Consider the following 16,948-nt stretch of genomic DNA (forward strand, 5'->3'; position numbering starts at 1 on the left):
AAGAGACAAAAATACCATTGATATTAAATAAAAAAAGGTTTCTGCAAAACCAAGTTTGTCAAAAAGTAATTTCAGAATTAAGCAAAGTGAATTTAATTCACAGAAGATACTGACAAACTCCAATCACACGGCAACAAGGCATGGAATTTGAACCTAGAATGCCAGACCTATGAAGATGCAATGGTACCACCGTGCCAACCTAAAGTCATTTACAGTAGTATTCCCTAAAAGTCTCTTCTATTTGAGTCCATTGAGGTACTGATTTCTGTAATACCACTGCAGATTTCTTTCTTTTGTGATTGATGAGCTAACATCTTACTAGTTGTTTAACCATGTTCACAATATGAGTTGTGTGATTTATGTAATAATTGATGAGTTTCTCTTGTGCTTAGAAGATTGAACTTTGGTGCACTAATGTCTTTTTGGAGACATCTGAGGTATGCAATTTAACACACGTCTCTTAACTAGATGATGACATGATTAACTTATAAATGTGTTCTTTTGGTTTACAGCATCCCGCTTATGTACAAAACATGATCATTTTCTTCCTTATAAAATGATTCAAATGCTTCCTAAAAAAGTTAAGCAGAAGTCTTTAGAGTGGAGTTTGTTTCTCTTAAAAGATCACTTTGTAAGGATAAATTCTTATCATCTGTCTGCATTAACAAAATTAATTGCCAGCTGCTCAATAAATGAAACGAACTGGTTATTGAAAGCTCTAAGGTATGTAGCACATGGTCAGATATTACAATGCCATAATAGTTGCATTATTTGACCATGAAGTAGTCAATTTGTGAATAGTTGTTTGAGAGAAAAAAAATGTAGTTTTGCCTTGAGGTACAGAAACAGATAAAAAATATTTTTTAAATTTAGTATTATGGAAAAAATTGTAGAAAATGATATCACTGAGGATCATTGATTTAAAGCACAGTCAAAATCTCTTACCAGTATAAGTAAGAGAGAAGTTAGATGTAAAAACAATGGGATTATTCATGGTAATATTGCTCACCTTTCTTAACTTTGTAGTTCCTACGTCCTATGGTTGTAGGCTGTAACAAAGAATAGCACCTAAAATTCAGTATATGGAATCACTTATAAATTTTAATAGTAGGATAGAGAAGGCAAGTAATATAAAAACAAAATTGGGAGGCAGTGAGAATGAATCAGAAAATAGGACAAAAGGTAAATCAAAACAGAAACCTGATTAACAGAAGTGAGAGTTGGCATTCTGGAATATTAGACATGAACATCAAGTCTGAAACATGAAACATCCAAGGAATTAATCAGACACATTCCCTAAGTAGCGCCAGTAACTCTGTAACGTCCAATGTGACATGTATCACACGACTGGCATGACATGTTGGGCAGAGGGGTAAATAACTTGCACTATGCAGGCTTTTTGAAAAGCAATCAGGTGAATATGACTTAAGATGTAGCATGACAGCCCTTACTTGCACAAGACCAAAACTCAGACTGCTGCTTTTCTGTTGCAGGAAGGGGAGAATGCCAATCCGGCTTATGAGCACATTCTGAAAAACCTAATTTATATACAGCACTCAGGTAAGAGCCTAAGCAAAAGCACAGCATAAGCCTTAAGGACATTGTGGCTCACAAAATAAAGCGGTAACACTTTAGATTAGAATACTCTCTATAATCCATCTGTTCGTCACATACTGTTACTTAACAAAACATTTAATAACATAAGGATTCTTAATAAAACTTACAAAGTGTCAACAAAGTGATTATCTTTGTGTGATGTGGCATACAAAAGTAACTTCACTTTGGTGGCTTAAGTAGATGAGAATGTGTCTCTCAATAGTGCATACTTCAGTGTACGGCTGTGAATTCTTAAATAATGTTTAATAAGATCAAGTGAAGCCCTCATGTTCGTAATTCATTTTACCAGCATATCACAGGCTCTTAATAATATGCCACAGTACACAGAAATGAAAAACCATTTTAGTGATGATTTGTGTTTTTAATATTATTAAGACCAAAAGAAGCCTTTGTTAAGGTCTTGGTACAGAACAGTATGTGTCTGTAGATGCATTATAAGTGGTACCTAATGTAACATCAATAGAGCTTCACCACTGTTTAGGAAATTGAAAACTCACACTGCATGGTAGCATAGCAATACGCTGCAATAAACCACAAATTTGAACCTGAATCAGGTGCCAATATTATGTTGTTTGCTTGGTCTCCATCTTTTTGCAGTTTATTTTCTGACAGACCTGGTTTGCGTTCAAGTCAAAAGGTGCATTGTTAAACTGATCGCCACCTCTGACTTGCCTTGCCAGCAAAACCTCAGTATTACTAAAATAAACACAAAAATTAAGCATGTTTGCAAAACTGGAATCTACCATTTATGTGCACTCTGAATGTGAATGAGGCCAGGCAGGTCAGGTTTAGAACTATACAATCGAATCTTGTTACGCTTGGTGCCGCGTCCCTTGCACCTTCTGTCGTCACAATGGGGTGGGCCTTTGAGTTATTTATTTATTTTTTGTCAGTGGCTCTTGTATTGTATTCTCTTGTGAATCTCACTTCTGTGAAGTGTGGTCGCTGAAGTCGGGAACGACAAAGAAACAGACACCAATATAAAATAAAAAGCAATTTCTTTATTCTTGGTGAGTTAGAGAGACTGCAGCCCCCAGCCGCCGTCACAGTCAGAAAGCTAGAACAACTATTATGTGTGTTTATGTATATTTTGTACCCTGGTCCTGGGGTTACATTATTTTCAAGCCACTGTATGCTGCAATACTGTCTGTGGACGGTAGCACAATAAAGCCACATCCTTTCTCAGTTTCTTTACATTTAGTTTTTTTATGCTACACTGTCTTATATTCTTCCCTGATTAAAGCTTTCCAGCAGTGTTGTATAGTAACAAAGCAAAATTACTTGGGTATGTTTTGAGAATATTTCTTTACTTGAGTATGCTATTTTATCTCCACTTCACTGCCTTTTCACTCACAAATGGCTCCTTTTGCTTCAGTGGTAGCGCCACTGCCTTGCAGTAGGGATACCAGGGTTCATATCTCAGGTCCTCCCTGCGTGAAGTATGCACGATCTTTCTGTGTCTGCAGGGGTTTCCTCCCACAAACACATGCAGGGTAGGTGAATTGGAAATGCTAAATTAGTGTGTGTGCGTTTGACTGGTGAAAACGGAAGTTTGTATTTCAAGGCAAGGCTTATTTACTGTTGAGTGCAGTGTCAACTAAAATAAATAAATGAATGAAATAAGAACACAAATAAATAAACAACAAAAACATATTTCATGACACATTTATTTATTTTACATATCATTTTGTTATTATAGATTTATTGCCACATTTCACAATGCATTTATTCATTTGTGTACTTATTAATTTCATTTTGTTCTGAGATTGTCCTCCACAATGAGTGTCTAAGCCACTGAATTACAACACAATAATTTAGACATCTTCCCGTGTCACTGCTGCAAGTACAGTCACACTTTATCAAGTGTAATACAACTTACCTGTACACACAATAAAAAGGTAGTCTGAATTATTTTAGGCTTGTAAAATGTTTTTGACTATACATAAAACAAGGACAGATCTTACATTTACTTGTGCTTTTGATACTTAAGTACACTTAATGGCAGATAATTTAATACTTCTACTCTGTTTTCTCATGGGCATATTTTACTTACGTCACTTACCAAAATGGTTACTCTACTTTACTCACGTATGGCTGTTGGCTACTTCATACAACTGCTGTTCAATAAGCTTTGACTCTTCCGTTGTTTTCAAGATTGATAGTTGAATTACTTGTAATATCTTGATATCTTGTCAAATATCTTTATTGTGCTCCTTTCAGCTAATTTTGAGAATTCTGAAGAAAAAAAAAAGGTTCTATTAGATCACAATGGTGCCTTTCACAGAAAAGAGATGCATAATTATGAAATCATTCTATCCATCCATCCATCCATCCATTTTCCAACCCGCTGAATCCGAACACAGGGTCACAGGGGTCTGCTGGAGCCAATCCCAGCCAACACAGGGCACAAGGCAGGAACCAATCCCGGGCAGGGTGCCAACCCACCACAGAATTAGTCATTCTATTCAGATTCATTTATAATGAGTTATAAAATGTTTCACCTTGTTCAGGATTGGTGTCTATTGTGCACCTTTTCTAACTGGAATAACCTCTGGCTTCCTTCAGTCTTGGATTGGGATAAAGAGGGTCAGGAAATCAATGTATAGATTAAATAATATATATATAAAAAAATATGTTTTAAAAACCACGCTTATATTAAGTTAAAAAGTGTGATGTACTAAAAAGTAAAAAATACGCCTCTCGTACATCGCACTTTTTAACTAAATATAAGCGTGGTTTTTAAAACGTATTTTTTTTATATATATATATACAGTATATTATTTTCAACTTTGTAGTCTTGGGTTTGTTTTTAGTATAATTTTGTAATCAATATTTTAACACTTCCTTTAATATTTCTATCCTTTACTAGCGCCATCTATTGGTGAAATCTTTAACTAGTCTTCATATTAAAATTTCATTTCTTAATTAGCATGGATCATTTGATTAATTAGTGAAATTGATTATTGATTCACGTATTGTCATCAGAAGTGTGTAAAATGTCAAGTCATTTGGACAATAGGAAGTGGGTTAAAGATCAGTTACAAGATTTGTACCAGACAACAAACAGGTGAAGTTAAAAGAAGCGTGGTAATAAAAACAGAGAAAAAACATTTGCTTTCACTTTACCAGATATTAATTTTATGTAGAGTAAAATAAACTAAATAAACACAATTAGTTTTCATACTGTAACACAGTAAAATGTCCAAAATACCAAACAGCGGCTGAATTTTTCAGAGACATCTTGCAGTCAAGGATATACTATGACTGAAATCAACAGAATGAAAATCAATTAATACAATACGTTTACATATTTTATGAATTATTTAATTTGAATTGTAAATTTGGATTAGACCATTTTAAACGTATTAAAGAATTCAACTGCATAACTTAATTTTATTCAATTTAGAACAAATTCAGCTTAATCGATATACTCCTGACCCCTAGCTTCCTATGACTGAGGAGCAGAAGAAGAACAAACACGGATTTTGGATGATGGCATTTAAACATTGAATATGTCTGCTTTTACCACAGTCATCTTGTAACGTTTCTTGTGCCCTTAGTGTATTTTTAAAGTGTTCTACTTTTGTGATTTACTTTATTTTCCTCTTGTTCTGATCTTCAGTGTTACGAATCTTTGCCTGGTTTAGGACTCTGTGCAATTGCCCTTTAGGATTTTGTTCCTGTAGTTCTCTGCCTGCTCTTGTATGACATTCTGCCTATTTTTTTTGATATCCCTTATAAATGACAGACTTTTACTGTCTTGGTGTCACGCTTGTTTGGACTTCACATTGTCCTGTACTGCACCTGAACCAGAAGCAACTCCACACTGCAGTCCTGTAAGAGCCAATGGGCTGTGCTACACACACTGCAGGCTCCATGGGTACCACTCCTCGGTGTGTGCCTAACACCATCACAATATCTAAACAGCTCTAAAACAGCCGTAGCTTACTGGAGTAGCGCTTTCAATTAGCCAGGCCTACAGTTTTTATGATATTGAATCAATTTTGAAAAATGCCATCTATTAGAACAAACTGCTTTAGAAGAATGTATTATTGAACATTGTGTATTTGAAAATATGCAACACTTCCAAACCAGTTTTATGAACCATACCGTACATTTCACAAAAGACAGAAGTGGGATTATTGCCATGAAAATTCTAGTCGGCCCATACCAGAATTTTTCTGAAATATGTAGACTTGTGTAAGTAAGTTAATTGATTACCTAACCTAATAAAGTCTGTCCCTGTTTTGTTAATGTCTGGTGAATCATGCAAATCATTTCAAATCACAAAAAAATATCAAATAAGCAGTGAGATGCTGGTGCCTGGTCTGTCTTAATTGCTATCAGATTATTGCGATACCCTCTGATGTTGTCACCATCTCACAAAATACAGACATATAGATTTAAACGTTAAGTGAGAGCCTCCAAAACACCTACTGCTTGGGAAAATCTGTTGACCATTAACATAGAAAGAGCACACGGACTACACACACCGCGCAGTTCAGACTGTACACTACAAGTCATATAGCAGTGATGATTATCATGCAGCCAGGTCTTAGACAGTCAGTCTGGGACCATCAAACAATTGAAAAATGCAGGATTCTGCTCTTCTTTGAAACAGAGGCATCACACTGCGAGAAAGTGGAAGGAGCACATGCAGGCTTCCTTTGTGTTTTTTCTAATGTAGCCTGACCCTCGTCAGCAGTGCATGGAAATTAAGATATCAAGAATAATTTCTGATAAGTGATGCATTCCTGATGCTGATGTACTTTTTTTTTTTTAATTTCTGTGGTCTCCTTTAAGGTTGCATATGGTACTGGACTTCGCGTACCTCTTCACTGACTTGTACTGGATGGCCTTAACTAGAAAAAGCTTAAACCAGAAGTGAATGTGTCTTGTTAAAAAAAAACAGCAGCAGAAAAAGGTGACCCTCATTTTAATAGAGGCGATGGACTTCAATGCCCCATTGCTTAGCTGGAAAGTACAGGTTGCACATGCACATACACACCCAAGGGTTCAGAGGACACCACACCGATCTGTACAGCCCCCCAGCTAGTAACAGCTCTGCAAGAAGACAATTTCACATAATACAAGAAGCAAAAAATTGCTTAAGAAGACAAAGTTGAGGGTTGTTATAAACATTTTAATTTAATACGTTACATTACTAAAATAAAATCATATTGCTTATTTTGCATGATGTGCCTCACTTGCCCTTGATGCAGTAATTGTGTTAACTTGTATCTGCAGTCACGGCAGCTTAATTAGTTTCCAAGAAATCAGTCAGTCAGTCAGTCATTTTCCAACCCACTATATCCTAACTACAGGGTCTTGGGGGTCTGCTGGAGCCAATCCCAGCCAACACAGGGCACAAGGCAGGAAACAAACCTCAGGCAGGGCACCAACCCACTGCAGGGCACACACACACACAAGGGACAATTTAGAATCTCCAGTCCACCTACCCTGCATGTCTTTGGACTGTGGGAGGAAACTGGAGCACCCGGAAGGAATCCCACACAGACACGTGGAGAACATGCAAAAAAAAAAAACTGAAGTGACATTCATAAGCAATTCTTATGAACATAATTAGAAATGATTCATTATGGTACTGTGTAATTGTGAACCCCACAATTGATACCCTTATATGAATCCCTTTCTGTGTTGCCTTAATGATAATCTCCGAGTTATGTAAATCCATCCATTAATCCAGTTTCAGAATCAAAGTCGCTCAGCCTGTCCCAGAAGCATCAAGCACAAGAGCAGAGTCCACCCTGGGTGGGGTGTCAGTTCATCATTGGGTGCACTCACATACTGTACACACCCAAGGGCACACAGACTTGGCCAATTTAGATCAGCCAATCAATACAACATTAGCACCTGCAGGAACACCCACACAAATGGGACAGGGCTGGAATTCTCACCGAGGATTCTGGAGCTGTGAAGCAGTGCTCTGCACCACTGGGCTGTCAATGTCAATGTCAATTTATTTATGTAGCACATTTAAAACAACATAGTAATGCTGCGGCCAAAGTACTTTACAATAATAGAATAAAAGAAAAAACAAAAACAATAAAACATAAATAGTAATAAAATATATGAACATAAAATAAGATAGATAAAAATAAATAGAAATAATGTTATATGATCACAAAGAGGAAACCATCAGTATTACTGAAGGTCACTGAATGCAAGTGAAAAGAAGTGAGCTTTTACTCTCGTTTTGAACAGTTCAATTGTAGACGACTCCTTTATGTGATGAGGTAAAGAGTTCCACTGGCGAGGAGCAGCAGCTGCAAAGGCCTTGTCCCCCTTAGTTTTACCCTTGGTATGATGGACAACAAGAGACAACTGACCGGAAGATCTAAGCACTCTAGATGGCTGGTGTAAAGCACACAGTTCAGATAAATAGACAGGAGCAAGCCCATGTAAAGTTTTAAAAACTAGCAGCAAGATTTTAAAATCAATTCGAAAACTGACAGGCAGCCAGTGTAAAGAAGCTAAAATAGGAGAAACAGAGTCAGACTTCCTTGCCCCAACCAGAAAGCGAGCAGCAGGATTTTGGACAAGCTGTAACCTGCGTATCAGAGATTTGCTAATCCCAGAATACACCGAGTTGCAGTAATCAAGGCGAGAAAAGATAAAAGCATGAGTAGCTTTCTCAAGATCTTTAGAAGATAAAAAGGCTTGATCTTACCTAATAGACGAAGTTGGAAAAAGCAACTCTTGACTACAGAATTTACTTGTTTCAAAAAAGAGGGGTTACTGTCAAAGATAACACCAAGATTGCGGACTTGAGGTTTGGCTGCCCCATGAATTAGGATTCCTGTGCTAAAGGGAGAAGGGGGGCTCACTGAGATTTTATAATCTACCTCTCTAGTAACAAGAGGATGCACAAATATTGTCCTTTTGATTCTAATGCAGCTACGGTGCATGTTTTTTGTAGTGTAGCAAAAAATGTTTTTCTTTTATTGCCCTTTTAGCTTGGGTTCACCATACTGTGTCAGGTAGCAAGAAAAAGCAGTAACAGTTTTGTTTTGTTAAACTTTGTTTTTTCTGCAGGTGACTATGTGTCTCTTCACTCCTTTGATGTTCATGAGCTGCTCCCTAAGCAGATGGACAAATACTTTCGTTACAATGGATCTCTCACAACACCTCCATGTTCCCAAACTGTGCTGTGGACCGTCTTCGCTCAGAGTGTGCAGCTGTCTAGGCAGCAGGTAGCTGGGCTTTGTTTTGTATACAATGTATAATTTGCAAGAAATTATAAAAAGTATTTTTCCCAGCATTTTCCTACACCTCTGTTGTGGTGGGAATCCTGTGTGGAGGTTATAATAAGGAAAAGGGACACAACAGCCAGGTTTTTAAACCAATGAACAATTCCCAGTGGCTACATGCAACAAGATGGTTGGTGGTGGCGGCGTCAGGCCTTTTAGTAACACTGCAGGGTGGTCAGCAACCTCTAGTAGGCAGACAAGGAATGGCAGCTTTGCCTGTGTGAGAATAAATGAACATTTACCAACATATACTATTTTGGGGGTCTAAATTTCCTGGAGAGAGGGTTGCTTGTTTTTACCACTTTCTTAAATAAGGCCCGATCCAGCTGTTAACAGACATCTCAGTTAATGAATTAGTTTTCTCACCTTCCAGTAATGTTAAAGGATAGCTCTGGCATTTTTCAAATCAAAGTTATTACTTCACAAACATGGTACAATATATATGCACTTGCCACGCAAAATTGTGTTCAACAGTTTAGCACTGTGGCGGATGCCCCTTCAACACTGGATCTGGGGGAGCAGCCATGGGATGCAGTCAACGTCCCCCGAAACACTTGGTGGCAGCCCCCCTGGGTTGCATCGGGGCCCATAGCATCCTGGGTGGGCTCAGTGGCCACCACCAGGGGGAGCTGCAAGGCTTCCTGAGTCCATATGGGCGGCAATGCAGCCACACCTGGAAGTGCAGCCTAATTGAGGTTAATTACCACCTGAAGCACTTCTGGGTGGAGTATAAAGGGAGCCTGCAGCCACTACTCGGGGCGCCAGAGTCGGGAGGAGGAGGACGAAGCTGTCCTGGGAGGAGTGGAGGAAAGAAGAGTGGAAGTATTGGGTGAATCTGTGTTTGGGGACTGTGTAGGGCCAGTGGGACACGGGGAAGAAAATAAAGACTTTTTTTTATTTAGCCTGTTCCTCTGGTGTAAGTCTGCGTCGGGTCGGCGCCAATATAGTGTCTTTATCACAGCACCTTTTATAAACTAAAAGAGAAATCTTGTCCACACTATTGCTTTACAATGGAGATATGGGTCATGGAGGAAAACTTTAAAAACTTGCCGGATACATCCATTTTTCAAGCCAAATCAGTTGTTGAGTATTCATCTGGAACTTGTGATTACATATGTTGTAAAATTTTATGCAATTTTATACATATCATTTTTGAACACAAAAAACACCGCCTGTGCGTGATAGCTCAGCTCTCAGTCCCCCTCTATGTGGTTTCCTCCTGACAGACCAAATCACAGTAATGTTTTCATGTAACGTGGTTGGTTTTGTTTTGATTTACTTCTGTATTTACGTGAGAATTCACAGAAGTGAATAGAAAATGTACCCTTACCCTGAGAAAAACATGCAATAAAATGAGTATTTCCAGATCCCTTTTGCTGCATCAGAAACACGGAAGGCACAGATTAACACTCGACAATTGTCTGGTCTTGAAAAATGGCTGTATTTGGTAAGTTTTAAGCTTTTCCTCTGTGCCCCATAACCACCACCGTAAAGCACCAGTGTGGAAAAGATTGTTCTTTTTAAATATATAGAAAGTGCTTAACGTTTGAACACAGCTTTGCCTGGCAAAATCTACTTGAAAAGAAACACCAAACTCAGCTTTCACATCGACATCTTTTTTAACGGTCTGTGTACTTTTTTGGTATTTGAAACTTCGTTTTAGAAGCAAAAACTAAAAAACCAAAAATGAAAGGAATTTTCAGATTTAGATTTTTGATTAAAGAATAAAATGAGGGAAAATAAGACATTTTTTTAATTCCATGGTAACAAATAGCAGCCATAAACTTAAAATTGCACACACTTTTCTGGATTTATTTGTGATTCAAATAATGAAAGTGTAATAGCTGAAAAACAACAAAAAGACGCATTTTCGTTGTCTGAAACCGGAAGTACTTCTTCTTCTGCGTGATTTTTGACAACACGTGTGAACAGTGCTCCTCACAACACATGGATCGAAGGCCTTGAAGTTACACTCCATGGCATCAGCAGAGGATGGACCATTACGTTGTTTTTTGGAACAGTAAAAGAGCGACACTCCGGGACGAGGACATGACTGCAGAAAAACATTGCATCTTTCAGGTAAAAATACAAGCTTTGCTTCATTGATGTACTCATTTTCGATGACAGGCCTTGTTTTGCCAGTCATGATCATGGTCCAGTCTACACACCAGTGACCAGCGTTTGCTGCAAGTGGCGCATTACCTGACCTGGCCTACAAAAACATCTGGTTCAGACAAAATAAATAAAGGCCGTTTTCTCATTCTCATTTCTTGCATTTTTCTTTTCTGATGTGTGAAAGAACAAAAGGAAAAAAGTAATTGTTTTGCGTTTTTCATTTTTCCCTTTTAAGCTGAAAATCAAATAAGTGTTTCTTTTTCTTTTTTAAATGACATCTGAAACGAAATTTCAAATACCAAAAAGTACATGGACTTTTAACTTAAGTCACATTAACTTGTGACTTATTTTTTCACTTTAATTTCATACATGATGTAACTGCTCAATATTTGTAAATTAAAATGTATTACTTCAGTTTCCACTTTAGAAATAATGGTTTGCAATTATTGTTGCCATAGTCAAAGTCTATGTACATTTGTCTGGTTAATTGCAGTTTACCTACTTCTTAGAAAGGTGCTATATACTATAAAACAAAGGTTCCTTGTTTCTATGTTTTGGTTCATTGCTCATTTTTCATTAAAATAACACTGAGCCTCCAAATCATCTCATTTAGGCAAAATGTCTCCATACAACATACAGCATGTTTTGTTTTTCTGAAATGCCTGTGGTCCCCTGGTTTGATGGAGTAACAATTTAAAGAAAACAAAAGAATAAATATAACAATCAAAAATAAGCACTTTGAAGGTCTCAAGCGCCGCCAGTGCAATGCACCCTAATTAACAGCCAGAAAAGGCGACTCACATAGAAATTCGGAGCTCTTGTGGCTCTCCAGGACGCTGAATTAATCCTGACACACAAGGCCTAGGCCATGCTCATGTTTTCTTCAGCTTTTAAGCACTGCAGACTCTCCAATCTTATTAGCGGCATCCCGTGCATGGATTAGGAATGTGTATTGCTTAACGGTACTTTTAATTGGAGTTTTTTGGTCAGATTTCATTCAGCTTATGCTCCTTCAGTTTTGTGGACGTGTACTGCTAAATCCTGGCATTCTTCTTGAAATAGAAAGCTTGTGTTCTTTACTAAAGGAGTCCAATTAAATTCCAAGACGCTAACTGTGGCAGTGAAAGTTCCTGCAGAAACGTAACATTTCTCTCAGAGCTGCAGAGGGTAAATTATTAGGTCATTCCACTTATCAGAGAATATTGGAATATAAAGCACAATTTGGTTTTACTATTAAAATTAAAATCCTGAACAAAAATGATAATTTTTAAATCCTCTAGTCCGCTTCATTACCACAAACTTTCAATTGTATTGATCAAATCAAGTCTAGATGGTTTACACTTCAAAAGGTGAAGTCCAATTCACTAAGATCTAAGAGCTGCCGTTTCTGTCCTTTATTCTTTTAAATCTGGTCAGGCCACTCAATTTGTAACTATTGTTTCCAGTCTTTATGTGGAAGACTCCACAACATGGTTTATTATTATCTCTCTCTTATAAAAAAAAATCCTGGAAAGGAAAAGTAGAGCGACGAGACGTGATCTTCTCAGAAGTTCTTGGAAGACACTTAAAAGACCCACGAGATGCAAACAATATCAAATAAGAGAGCACAGCCAGCAAACACTCAGTCGCGTAAAGGCACGTAGCACACACAGACCCTGTGCTCTCAGCACATATACATCGTATAAGGACAATACGTTCTAGATAAAACGTCCACGACTAAGCAAAGAAGAAACAGCAGCACAGAAAAAACAGACCCAAAAGTGTTGGATAGAAAAGGCAGATAAGGGATTATGAAAGCAGTGGAATTTGAAAGGTTCAAACAAACGATGGCACAAGACACATGCAGAGAAAGGTACAGAATATGAAAGCAGTAAAATTTGAAAGCATTGTAGCGTTCCAGCCAGGTTGAAGCCTTTTTTGTTTTAAGTGACTGTTAGGTCTGATTGAGGGAGGGAGGAGTACAGCACGGAAGACTGACAGCAGCGCGACAGCAGATGCTCCGACGGCACCTCCTTAGCATGCGTTGAGCCGCCGCCGCCCCCCCTTGACAACGCGAGCAGCATTAAGCATCCTGAGAAAGAGATTTAACCACGCCTGGGGCCGGAAATAAAGAACAAGTATTGTTTTTACAACGACATGCGAGACAAGGCAGTGTGACATCATTTAAAACAAGTCCATGAACATCAAACCTACCAGTTGTTGGATTGCTGTTGGCAGACACGCTTCATGTGCTCCCAGCTCTTAAAACAATGACAAAAGAAAAGCAAAACACGCAGCTCGCCAGCAGCAAAAAGCCTGCAGATGATCAGACTGCTTCTCCTTAGCATGCGTTCAGCCAACCTAACCCTCGCCCCCCCCTTTCACAACGCGAGCAACAGAGATGTGAAGCGGCAAAAGGACAGCTGCTGTACAGGCTTTGAAATGATCGGGCAGCGAGACAAGCAGAACAGGCAGCTCACCAGCAGCAGAAAGACAGCAGATGATCCGACGGCATCTCCTTAGCGTGCGTTCAGCCGCAACCCCTTCACAACACGAGCAGCGTTATACGTCCTGTGAGAAAGAGATGTAGCTACGCCCAGGGCTGGAAATAAAGTATTGTTTTTACAAAAGTTTTAAAATAAAAGTGAAAATAATGCATATATAACAATTCCCATGAAACTAACAATCTCTTTAAATTGTATATCCAGTAAACCAAACCCGGGGGTGGGCGATCGAAGCATGTTATTTTTATTATTATTGCAACACATTGGTTTAGCATTCCTTCACTGTTGGGCTGCATGATAAATCAGACTGTAGACACTCCTGAAGGATTTCTCCAGAAATGTGTGCTTGTTTTGGTCCCCGTACAGAGAAGCATCCTCATAGTACAGCTCTGCTAGCACCACAGTGTTTCCCTTTCATCACATGCTGTACATCACTCAGCATTTCTTGGTTGTACCATACACATGTACATGCACCATGTTGTCTTTTTTCCTTGTCCTCGAACCATCTGTGCAGTTCCTTTAGAGCCACAAAAGCAACCCCAATGTCCTCTTTGACTTGAGCGCTCTAAACAGTTCCACAAATCCTTAAGGGCTTCTCGATTTCTTTCCAATGGACTTCTCTGTGTTTCTGAAGACATTCTCATAGCCTTTTATATCTGGACTCTTCTTTTGATGATGTTTTTGTTCAGGGTGGTGGGATTTTACTGCTGTGGGTGAATATACACCTTTTCTGGGCATAGGAACTCCATTCATTTAATTGTGTGTGAAGAATATTTACATGTATCCTAGCAAGAGTGTGAGGATTTATAGAACAGATTCATTTTCAATATGTAATAAAATTAGTACGGTCTATTGAGTGATGCCTTCACGTTCTGGCTGTAGTGCATTTATTGTTGAAGAATGATATAAAAAGAAGAGAAAGAGAAATACATCAATATTCCAATGCAGTGTGAGTCGTGGTGTCCATTTTACACCTAACAAATTTACTAATCCATAAATGACACATTGCAGTGCACTCTTTTCAAGGCAGTGCTCTGAAGACATCTGGTGGCCAGCAGCTTTCATGGACAGCTTTCATTTCAAGACAAAAATATTTGATTCTGTCCTTGTACACAGTGAAGGCCAGCATGACATCGTGATCAGCATGCTGCAAACATGCATTTTAACAGAACCCCTCTAACTGTAAGCGATGAAGTCAATACAGTAAATTACTGGACACGGTCTGTGACTGACTGCACAATGAGGGACTGAGAGACAACACAGACGGGAGGGCTGAATTAAGCTATTACTCCACGGCATCTCATCAAAGTACAGCAGATGATCTTTTATCCGCATTTAAAATGAAGTGCAGTTCCATTATTAAGTTAATTTCAGAGAATTTGCTTTCCTGATATTGCTGACTTATATAAAACTAAAATAAAAGGGCATATCAAAATGTGTTAGTTGTTTCAGATTGACTGTAGAAGGAATTGTAGTTATTTCAAAATCAAATATATACTATATAGGTACAATAAAAAGAGAGTTACAGTAGAGCGAGGTGTTTAAATGCATGTCAAGATGGTTAGAATTGCCTACTGTGCCTGATCCAGGGTTGTAACTTACTGCCCAATTCATTTAGCAGACCTGATAGGCTTTATAGTGGAAAAGATTTTCTCAATATTGACAAATCTTCTTCCACCTAAAAAAAAAGTCTTTATTTTATATGGCACCTTCCTATGATAAAGACCAGTTTAACTCTTTACAAGCACAGATTTATATTCTTTTTTGTTCTATTGTTTTACGATTTAACTACATAATTTCAGGTACGGCTTTTCTTCCTTGTTTTGCCACCTCATGTTTTTGAGCTTCACTTTGTGTCTGTAAACATCAGTGAATTTAAGCGTTTATTTTTCGCACCAAATTGATTCCCTATGTTAGTCGTGACAAATGAGCTGGGTTTTAGATGGACAGATTGATCTTGTAAGGCACACTTCTCACTGTGTATTAAAAACAAATACAAATAGTAAGGTCGAGAGTTCAGTCACAGTGTGACGTTTACTGGTTCTCCTCAAGTTTGTTGTTGTTTTTCCCTCTGCACACCGGTACCCTCTCACATGTTGAAGGCTGTATAGGCTGGGTAGACCAGAGTGGACCCCTTGGATTGATTGTGGCCCCATAGCAATATCTGTATATTTGAATAGAGGATTGGGAGAATTGAACGAAGCCACATGAAAACACCTTATGTCTATCCATCCATCCATTATCCAACCCGCTATATCCTAACTACAGGGTCACGGGGGTCTCCATCCACCCATCAGTCCGTTATCCAACCCGCTATATCCTAACTACAGGGTCACGGGGGTCTCCATCCACCCATCCGTCCATTATCCAACCCGCTATATCCTAACTACAGGGTCACGGGGGTCTCCATCCACCCATCCGTCCGTTATCCAACCTGCTATATCCTAACTGCAGGGTCACGGGGGTCTGCTGGAGCCAATCCCAGCCAACACAGGGCGCAAGGCAGGAAACAAACCCCAGGCAGGGCACCAGCCCACCGCAGATGTCTATCCAAATACTCCTAAATCTGTACACTTTTCCTGAGCTAGCTGTTGAATAAATGTTAGTGTACAGTATAGTATATATTTACAGTGGCTTCTTTAGTCCTGTGATGTGCTCCCATGCTGCAGGCTAATTTCCATATTTTAAATAAATGAACAGCTTCATTTGTGAAGGAAGTCTGGCCTCTGCTGACTGTGTTGTCTTACCTTGTGTTCTTCTTCCTCACAGATGGAGGTGTTACAGAGCTCCCTATACTCCTCTGAAGAAGGTATACTGCCGGCCGTTCCTTTGGTAGACAATTTTCGGATGCCCCAGCCTTTAAACGGGAGGACTGTGTTTGTGTCCTTTACAGAGGGTAAGGCTGCAAAATGCAATCGACTATGCCACTCATGAGCCAAGCTCTAGCACAACAGTCCATTTCCACGCTGTAACTTAGCACGGTTTGAACTTGTCAGCTTTATTAGCAGCAGGGTGGTCTGGGTAGCCTCAGATTAACAACATGAATTCAATACTGTCACTATGCGCTTCAATCCAGTAAATATGTTACTCAATTTCAGATAAAGGGAGAGGATTATATAAAATGACAAAAATAAATAATTTAAATGTTTAAAATATAAAATGAAAAAAAAGAATTTAAGTGTTTAAAACATAAAATGACTAAAACAAATAATTTAAGTGATTCAAATGGTGGTTTGAATGCTGCATAGTGACACTGTCTGCCACATCCACACACAGAACCACTCAATCCATGAAATGTCACAGCTGCTTGTAAACGTCACACATACGAGAGAAAAATAAAAACTGCATACATTTCCTAGCTTCTTTCAACTGATTTGGCCACATAAACCAGTACAAACTGTGACACTCTCCAAGTTACTGAAATAAGGGAAAGCCATTCATTCTGAGATTAATGTACAACTG

General features: G+C 38.6%; 1 protein-coding gene across 1 annotated transcript in view; it reads left to right on the top strand.

Moving 5' to 3' along the window:
- Positions 1 to 16,948, top strand: part of ca14 (carbonic anhydrase XIV) — a 93,120-nt gene that overhangs the window by 63,703 nt on the left and 12,469 nt on the right. Inside the window, exons 6-8 of the mRNA XM_039741916.1 lie at positions 1,494 to 1,560; positions 8,674 to 8,831; positions 16,256 to 16,382. Coding sequence (XP_039597850.1) covers positions 1,494 to 1,560; positions 8,674 to 8,831; positions 16,256 to 16,382 — 352 coding nt within the window. The remainder of the gene's footprint in view (positions 1 to 1,493; positions 1,561 to 8,673; positions 8,832 to 16,255; positions 16,383 to 16,948) is intronic.

The sequence above is a fragment of the Polypterus senegalus genome, chromosome 1 (genome assembly GCF_016835505.1).
Source record: "Polypterus senegalus isolate Bchr_013 chromosome 1, ASM1683550v1, whole genome shotgun sequence".
NCBI classification, from domain to species: domain Eukaryota; kingdom Metazoa; phylum Chordata; class Cladistia; order Polypteriformes; family Polypteridae; genus Polypterus; species Polypterus senegalus.